Consider the following 8,858-nt stretch of genomic DNA (forward strand, 5'->3'; position numbering starts at 1 on the left):
TTGCGGGCTGGTTGCGGGTGGCTGAAAATTGTTGACCGATGGAGTGCCTCGAGTATTGTTTTGACTCGACGTCGGAAGGTCGGTTGGCGGGACGGCGGCGTGTAGGTGGGTTAGTGGCAGCGGGAGCAGATTGTGGGACACGTGGATGGGGGAGGAGTGGTGGTGGGTGGTGGGTGAGTGGGCAAGGAATATACTGGCTGAGAGAGCGAATAATAATTACTGTCGGCGAGCCACGGACACATCCACAGCCACCCCGCCAATTCTTCAGCATCCAGCAACCAGGCCCGATTCCTTGCTCCTTGGCTTGCGGCGGATCATTTATTACCAAATGCAGTAATTCCTCATATCACCTTCACAAGCCGCCTCTCCTCCGCCGCCTGCCATTTCTTTTTGCCCTGGCCCTTTCCCTTTTTGGCCTCGTTCCTTATTCGTCTTCACTCCTCAGTGCTTGCTTGTCTCCTATTATCGATTCATCATATTTCATATATCGTATATATTCATGTTATTCATGCTATTATTGAGGCTCTATTATACCTTAAGAACTTCTGCTGCTTTCTTCAATGTTTTCTCTTGTCTATCGTTGAGACAGAACAGACAGTCAGTACATTCGGTCACAGGATGTACAGCTGAAAATACTACTCGTTGTTCGTACAACAACCAATGAAGAAGCCGCCTTTTTTGCCCTACTATCTTCCGTTTCTAGGCACCAGCCACAAGCCGAAAGAATGAGCACATCTATAGGCTACACATGTTTCGCAGGATGGTGGCGGCTATCATCAACCGACATGAGCATCTACTGGAAGGGGATAAATTACACAAATACAACAGAATACTGGTGCAGTATTGCATTTCTCGTCTCAGTCTCTAGCCTGTGATTCGTCTGTTCGATCTGCTCAGAGTGAGAGCACTGAGCATGGGCCGCGATAGATTTCCATAGATCAAAAGATTCAGGTTTAGATTAACGGCACAAATGGCCGCTTAGATAACTAAACGAAGGGCCGGCGAATAAGAATGGTCGATCGTGCCGTGGGCCGCGATAAGAAGACGGAAGACGCGACTGGCGATTGTTCATAATAACGACTTTTTAAACGACACATAAATACGATATACGTTGTAGCATCAAGAAGACTGGGTTTGTCCCAATCATGATGTGGGCCCCCAGGCAACCCGAATGTTGTTGTAACAATCCAGAGCGATTATTCAGTCACTGAAATCAACAAACGGTCTTAATCGGAATGAAAAAAGAGAGACCAGAAAAATCTCGACAGGGAAACTGTCGGTAGCAAGGAAAGTGGTCGAGCGGTCTGTGGGTAGAGGCGGTCTACGGTCACACGTATCTATATGAACACCCCGGGAAGGGTCAACCAAATGAAATCAGAGACTTTTCTTGCTGCAACAACGAAATTCTTTTACCGTGTATGTATTAATACGTAGGGCTTGAGAGGAACGCGTAAAATTAAGGATAAATGTCATGGAAGAATTAATATGGTAAAACGGACTTCCGGATCGAGGGGATCGACGACGACTGTCCTAAATAAATATAGCATTATGCCTCTCGTCATCATACATCGCATGAATATCATGCCGTCTTTCACCATCAGCCGATCGGACTTTCGGAATTATTTTTAGGTCCTGCGGAGTTAGACAACTGTCACCTGCCTCTACTGCATATTTGAGCCGTCACTTTAGTTTATCCTTTTTATTACGTAATTGTATAAACTACCCTAAAAGGGAAAACTAGTAATAGGTAGTCAGCTTTTTTATATTATTTTGAGGAACGGTATTAGCCGGAACGGGGGGCGTAGTCGCGTGCAGACCTGGTTCCCGTGGTGCGTAAATTATTTAATTTGTAATGTCCGTTCGCGTCGTTTGATTTCTTTCTTCTTCTTCTTTTCTTCCTTCTTCTTTCCTTCCTCAGCAAGCTGGTCTTGAGAATCTCGTCTTTTATATCTCCAACAACCCTATTCAACATCATATAGCAAAATGACACAAAGCCCATTCTCTACTTTCGGCTACCAGACCGCTATGCCCTCCGGCTCCAGTTTCAAACCAAAGCGTAAGAGGATGTCTTGGGGCCCAGAAGAAGAAGAAAATGGTGCCAAGGTGAGGGTCTTCCTTTCGTCCTTTATATATTCACTCTGATTCTGTTCTAGCACATGCGTATGCTTTCTCCTACTCTCAACCACCCCGGTTTCCCTTTGCCTGAGCTTGTCGCGGACCATTCAAACAACGCGTCAGATGACGACCAAGTCATGGACATGGACCAGGACATGCCCGACAGTAGCTCCGCCGTTGGCCCCCCTTCGCCGGCCGAAGGGTACGCTCAAAACTCATATTCATACGGTGCCAGTGGTAGCGGAGGTTTTGGCTTCGGACCCGGCGCGGAAGAGGATGAGTTTGAGATGGATATGATGGATGATATGGGCACCCTTCAATCGAAAAGTGAGCTTTTGTTTTTCAGAGTCGAAGCTTGACCTGACGCTTGGAATCAGATTACCCATCTCTCACCCCTCACCCCAATCCTCATCATTTTTCCAACCCTGGGAACAACCACAATCTTAGGGGTACATCACCACTTGCTGCTCAGCCTTTCAGTACCGCTCTTCCCGCACCTCCAGCACGCGGCATCTTCCAGCCCACCGTCTCGGGCCCGCTGGCTCCTGACGCATCGGATATCGAGCGCGCTAGGTCTCAACATGGCCCTTGGTGCCAAAGTATTCCCAAGCTCATCATGAGCGAGTACCCCGATGCCAGCGGCAGAAGGTCAATGTGGACTGTTTGCGGCGACTGCGGAGCTTGCGAAAAGACTCAGGACTAGTCGCTCAATGATATTTTCAATGTAGATGTAGTTGTGGGTCGCTTTATACAAAAGACTCTGGATGGGCTTAGGTATTGTTGTAGATTGTAGTCGGCTCAGGTATGTGCTTTTATCATTAAAAGGATGCATCGTATGTCTATGTACAAAAATTGAAATTCAAGCGGCATGCAAGTGGATTGTCCATCCGTACAGTTATACAGTGAATCTAAGCTACTGACCATTATCTCCCTTCAATTTCATTCGCAAACTCTCTCAAAAAGTTCTCGGCTTCTCTTTGCCCATCTTCACCTCCTATCATAACATCTTCGTCGCCGATTGTCTCCACCTCTTGTCCTGGGATGAGCTTCAACTGTCCTCGCTCTTGGATATGACGAAATCGGGAAGGTTTGCCCAGTCTCCTGATACTTTCTTCTTCTTCCTCTTCAGCTACGCGCAAAGCTCGTTGGTTAGCCGCTAGCTCGGCCGATGTGGTTGGCGGAAGATGTTGGGTACGAGGGATGGAGCTGCTGACAAAGCGGTGGGCAGCGGCAGCGTCGACTTTGGGACGAACTATTACTAACAGCATGAGTATTTGCGTTCGTATGGCATGTTCTCTGAAGATGACTGACTCTCTTCGTGCCCCTCAGCGGAGCTGACTTTGGAATAATATGTTTTTATCCGTTCCTGTGGACAGAGAGTACCATTAAAATGGATAATCATTCGATTTGAGTCACTTACGAGTTCAGCAGTCACGTCATGCTTTGTTGGATCAATTCCTTTCGTTTTCAAGTACACTGCAACCCATCAGTGACTTGACTTAGCTCAGCAGTGGAGCTCACGTACCCCACACAAGGTCATTGATTAAGTAGGCACCCAGAACATCCATTTTCGTTCTCTCCAATGGTGACAATTTTTCAACAGTTTGTGACCACGGCTTGGCTTCTAAAGGTGCAAGAGCAGCTTCTAGAGCATCGAGTGACTCGTTGAGAGCAGAGAGGGTATCTTTTGGCGAGGACTCTGACATCGTTCCAATGGGATTCCTGGCTTCTTAAGGTTTGCAGTGATGTGGCTTCGCACCCTCCTAACCTAATTTTGCTGTGCTTTGCTGTCGCTCTGGAGTTGTAAACACAGATCAATCTACTTGCCACCTGGTGCCCAGCGTCTTTCCGCGCCGGTGGCCTTTCGTGAGAAGCTCTTCTCACTTTTACTGCTAAACAATTTTATGTATTACGTAAATTATAGTGATGCAGTTGCCTTTCGCTCGCTCGTCGCTAATAAACTTGTCTTCTTTCGTGGAACGTTTTTGAGGAAACTCTTCAATCAAATTAGCTAGTAGAGGTCGTTGCCATCAACACTTAAAGCTGTATATTTTCAAAGATAAACTCCTCATGTGTGCAAAGAATGCAGACTTAAATGGTCAACGAATTCCTCAGCTGTCATAACCTGCAGGTAAGTACAGTACAAGATACAACAATAGCTCAACTCTGCAAAGTAGGTCGCTTACTTAATCAGGATCATTGGCACGTACATGGGTATTATCAGGACATCATTCATGTCAACGGTATCCTTTATGTGTGCTGCTGTTCCTTGTTTTGCGGTTGGATGCCTGGTTGCTCAGAGGCAAGAGGAGAAAAAGACACTCGCCGTCTCGATCATAGCGCTATTGAGCATGAGTTGCGGAGCTTCCTCTGTCTTCCGAACCCCCAGTACTCCCCGCTTCCCCCCTAATAACACATTCGCCTCTCTTTCCTCCTCCCCATTTCAAGAAAATGAAGGAAATCAAGGGCTAATCCCTCCGACGAAAGACGCCGAAGATCTGCTCCGAGCAAACGTCCTTATTCATGTGGCCTACCGCAATCAGACTGAGCTTTGGCTAGACAATGAATCCTCGACAGACGCCTACTCCCGTCTCTTGGCTACCAGGACCCTACGAAATAATAGGGGAAGAGCTGACTCCATGCCTTCGAAAACCAGAAGCCGTGCTCTTGCCCAATTGCCAGACGAAAAGTCTGAAGACGTCGAGAGTGTCCAAGAATGAATTCTAACTGATGAACAGCTTCTCTCGGCAATGGGCCCACGCCCCAACCAATTCATTGGAAACAGGCTAGGTCTAAGAGACTTCGACAAAGACTTTAGATGGAAGGAATGGTCAGAGAGAAGAGGTGGGGAAGATGTGGCATTGTTGAGCAAAGGCATTAAAGACTGGAAAAACCCTGTAGGTGTATATCATTGTCGTCTAGCGATATCTGTGAACTCACAGTCATTAAGCCTCCTCCTGAATTACCCCACCCTCTTCCTCCTCTGCCTCGAGTAGATATTTCTCTCCTCAATGCCAAGCAGGCTCTATGCCACAACAAATTTCGACGACACTGCCAACGTTCCTTGCAAGCTGGGCCCAACAACCCTGTGCCGCCATTCCTCCTAAACCTGGACGGTACTGCAGGTACTGGCAAAACATTCACTGTCAATGCGATATGTCAGACGGCCGCAGACCTAGTCCTCCTGAATTACCTCATCCTCTTCCTCCTCTGCCTCGAGTAGACATTACTCTCCTCAATGCCAAGCAGGCTCTATGCCACAACAAATTTCGACGACACTGCCAACGTTCCTTGCAAGCTGGGCCCAACAACCCTCTGCCGCCATTCCTCCTAAATCTCGACGGTACTGCAGGTACAGGCAAAACGTTCACTGTCAATGCGATATGTCAGACGGCCGCAGACTTAGTCGATGAGGCTGGCATGGGAAGTATGGTGATTGTGAGACGGTTAGCGCCAACAGGTATAGCCGCCTTTCATATACACGGTTCCACGTACCATTCCGCCCTTGGCATTTCCCCAAAGGAAAAGAAAGGCAAGGCGGCTGCCGGTCGTCAGTTAGCTGCTCTTCAAGAGGATTGGAAGCACATACGTTATCTGATCATTGATGGAAAATCAACGGTTGGTCGTGTGGGACTGGTCCTCATTGACAAACGTCTTCGTGAGATCTTTCCTCATAGGGATCTTCCTACGTCAGAGGAGAAGAGAAGGTCTGACGATGCTGATTCCCTGACGAACGTCGTCTTCTTGATGCGTCGTCTTGATGGAAGGCGCAAAGGTCATGCTTACTAGAAACCTTTGGGTCGATCAGGGTCTCACGAATGGGTCAATGGGACAAGTGCACGAGACTGGGATGATGTCGCACGACCAGGGGTTGATATGCCTTCATGTGAGTTAATGGCGTTCCTTGGTTGCACCGGTGCAGTTCACGCTGACACAAATGAACAGGGCGTACCTCTGGTTCCAATCACCCCGGCGAAGTGTGAATGGAAGTCCCAGGGAGTTGCATGCAGTCGTACCCCGAATCCCTCTTCAACTCGCATTTGCCATCACCATCCACAAATCTCAAGGCATGACTCTTGACAGATGAAGTCGTCGGTCGGCTGGTGGTGTAAGTCAAAACATGCTCCCGAGGGGCTTGTCACGAAGACCCAGCAATGGGTAAAAGAACACAGTGGAGACTGGAAGAAGAAGACATTTGCCGACTTGCACAGGATGGGCATGAGAGCCGAGGTGTACCAACCTCTCTATCAGCAGGTAGTTGGAGGTGCCATGATCAAATATTCGAAAGGAGGATATGGCAATGGGAAGCATGATTCGGATTGAAGCTGTTTGTTTCCATAGTTTTCGGTTCGGTGTTGTACGTAGCTATACTAGATTGTTATGCATACTGCCTACACCAGCAAGGTCTACGGTCCACCGCAGCTACCCGACGCAAGCCTGGGGAGTCACTCTTTGACTTCGCGCGGCGCCATTGCCTTGGCTCTCTCCAAACCAGGGCAGCCAGTGTCACAAGGGCAGCCCCCTGCTCACTGGGGAAGCATTCAAATCCCTGATTATCTCTAGCAGCGGTCTGTTGGAGGAGAAAACCGAGGAAGTCAGCCGTCGGAAGAAGGTGTTGGGAAATGTAGAGGGAGGACAGCTTGTAGGGAGAGGATATCTATGGTACTGCAAAGGACCAAAGGGCTGCAGAAGATGGAAGTGAATCGTTCGGAATGAGGAGAGGAACGAAAAAACATAAATGGTAAATTTGAAATGAACAATGAAATTTCACCCAAAAAGCTAAAGAAAGAAAACTATTTTTCTTTTTGTCTTCGTGCGAATGGAAGATGAAAAAGACCTCCCTCCTCCCAAGATACAACGTCAAGTGCAATTAATCGTGACAAAAAATCCGAGAGTTTTGGGTTTACAGACGGGAAAACCGCCGAACAGAAATGGAAGCTCGCAATTAATATGCATTCCCCTGTCTTCACTTGCCTGTACCCTACATACTATCTCATCTACCAGTTCATTGAAAGTTCGACGATGTGAGCAAGTTGTTCTCTCTCTTCAGCATTATTGTTCTTGGCCAAAACAGGAGCAAGATCCAGCACTCTTCGTTGAGGAAGACAGCCATCGACAAGCTACATCAGAATTAGCCAATATACTTCGGCCTATAAATGGATAGTAAAAAACTTACGGAAGTGATGTCGTTTCCTGTGTAGCCAACTTTACTCAACCCTCTAGGAACTTCCACGATATCCAAAAATCTTCGGATCTCCTCACTCAACTTAGGTCCCAGGTCCTCATCCTTCAGACCAGTCGCCTCATGGGCCCTCTCTTTCCCAAGGAAGACCAACAATGCTTCGCGGTGTCTATCAGGAGAAGAAGGAGCCGTGAAATTGAATACGGCGGGAGCTGTCAGAGAAACAGCCACGCCGTGAGGAATGAGGGGGACGTCGGGATTATAAGATGGGTGATGATACTGTGTCTCCTTAGGTCTGCCTTTGTTAAGTGAAGAAATGGGGTAGGAGAAGGCGTGCTTGAGGTTAGAGAAGTTAGTCTATGCTCCTAACATTGATCGTAATAGCTGAAACTGGACTACTCACACACATGTGCACTCCTGCATTACCAAAACCAATACCTGCAGTAGAAGCAGCTAGAAGCATTTGCGCTCGGGCCTCTTCGTCACCAAAGGGGTCTCGAGCAATTCGAGGAAGATACTTGACTGTAGTTTCCAAAGCCCATTTGGAAAAGATATCAGAGATAGGGTTGGAGCCCTGATAGGCAGCTATATGGCAGGCAGACGGGCATTTAATATTCAAATCAGAACATTAGATAATAATATCACATACGTCGGTTAATGGGGTTTGCAGGCCTAGGTGTCCTCTGATGGTAGGGCACGGCAGTCCAGCCTACATAAGAAGAGACAAATCAATGATCTATTCAGCTTTGCGATATCAGGTCTTACTTTCGAGCGAATGAAAGAGGACATCCAGCCCGGCTGCGATGGCCACTTCCTTCGGACACGTAGCGGTGTTCAACAGATCGACAATACCCAAAGTCGGCTTGAGAGCCCGCGATGCAATTCCAGTTTTGAATTTGCGAGACGGAATGTCTAGGATGGCAGTGCCAGTAGTCTCAGATCCTGTTCCCTATGACTTGGCCATCAGCTTTTTCACGGTATACTGCTACACGGCCCAATTAAGCTCACAGCGGTAGTCGGGACTGTTTATCATATCTGCATCAGCATCAATCCGGGAGAAAGGTCACCGGCTAACGTACTGGCAATCAAAGGGCTGAGTTTCTTGGTGATGGGTGTACCTTTACCGATGGGAGCGTTGATGAATTCAAAGAGATCGGCTTTTGGATAATTCGTGAACAAATTGGCAGCCTTAGCAGTGTCCATAGATGATCCACCACCAACGGCCAAAAAATGAGTGAGATGTGAAGACCTGGAAAAGTCGATTGCTTCCTAAGCGGTGCAATGGCCACAAGATTATGTCAACTGAATCCACGAAGCACCGTGTGCTTTTTTTCTCCTTCGGCTTAATGTTTCAAACTTACTTGCCAGCTCTTATCTGTAGGCTCCACTGCACATTTATCCCACATTACGAAGTTCAAACCCGCTCGTAACAGACTCTCTTCCACAATCTCTATCACGGGGAGTTTCGCTACATTGGGATCCGTAAAAACACCGATTTTAGCCTGAGAGCGGTCTACAGCAGGCATTTCCTTTATGAGATTGGCAAAATCCATGCCCACTT

General features: G+C 47.7%; 3 protein-coding genes across 3 annotated transcripts in view; 1 reads left to right on the top strand and 2 right to left on the bottom strand.

The window, feature by feature from the left end:
• Window positions 1–1,983: 1,983 nt before the first annotated feature.
• On the top strand, window positions 1,984–2,818 carry CNBA1760 (hypothetical protein; the record flags this gene model as incomplete). Its single annotated transcript, XM_773083.1, has 3 exons — window positions 1,984–2,103; window positions 2,154–2,442; window positions 2,493–2,818. The coding sequence occupies 3 exons, from the start codon at window positions 1,984–1,986 to the stop codon at window positions 2,816–2,818; spliced, it is 735 nt and encodes a 244-aa protein (XP_778176.1).
• Window positions 2,819–3,038: 220 nt separating this feature from the next.
• On the bottom strand, window positions 3,039–3,821 carry CNBA1770 (hypothetical protein; the record flags this gene model as incomplete). Its single annotated transcript, XM_773084.1, has 4 exons — window positions 3,039–3,367; window positions 3,427–3,481; window positions 3,536–3,591; window positions 3,641–3,821. 4 exons carry the CDS (start codon window positions 3,819–3,821, stop codon window positions 3,039–3,041), a joined length of 621 nt encoding a protein of 206 aa, XP_778177.1.
• Window positions 3,822–7,112: 3,291 nt separating this feature from the next.
• The window catches only part of CNBA1780 (hypothetical protein), a gene marked incomplete at both ends in the record, with an annotated part of 2,068 nt that continues 322 nt past the window's right edge, over window positions 7,113–8,858 (bottom strand). The window contains 8 exons of the mRNA XM_773085.1: window positions 7,113–7,235; window positions 7,292–7,633; window positions 7,701–7,882; window positions 7,947–8,006; window positions 8,063–8,246; window positions 8,306–8,319; window positions 8,377–8,566; window positions 8,659–8,858. The exon at window positions 8,659–8,858 is cut by the window's right edge and continues 43 nt beyond it. Coding sequence (XP_778178.1) covers window positions 7,113–7,235; window positions 7,292–7,633; window positions 7,701–7,882; window positions 7,947–8,006; window positions 8,063–8,246; window positions 8,306–8,319; window positions 8,377–8,566; window positions 8,659–8,858 — 1,295 coding nt within the window. The remainder of the gene's footprint in view (window positions 7,236–7,291; window positions 7,634–7,700; window positions 7,883–7,946; window positions 8,007–8,062; window positions 8,247–8,305; window positions 8,320–8,376; window positions 8,567–8,658) is intronic.

The sequence above is a fragment of the Cryptococcus neoformans genome, chromosome 1, assembly GCF_000149385.1.
Source record: "Cryptococcus neoformans var. neoformans B-3501A chromosome 1, whole genome shotgun sequence".
NCBI lineage: Eukaryota > Fungi > Basidiomycota > Tremellomycetes > Tremellales > Cryptococcaceae > Cryptococcus > Cryptococcus deneoformans.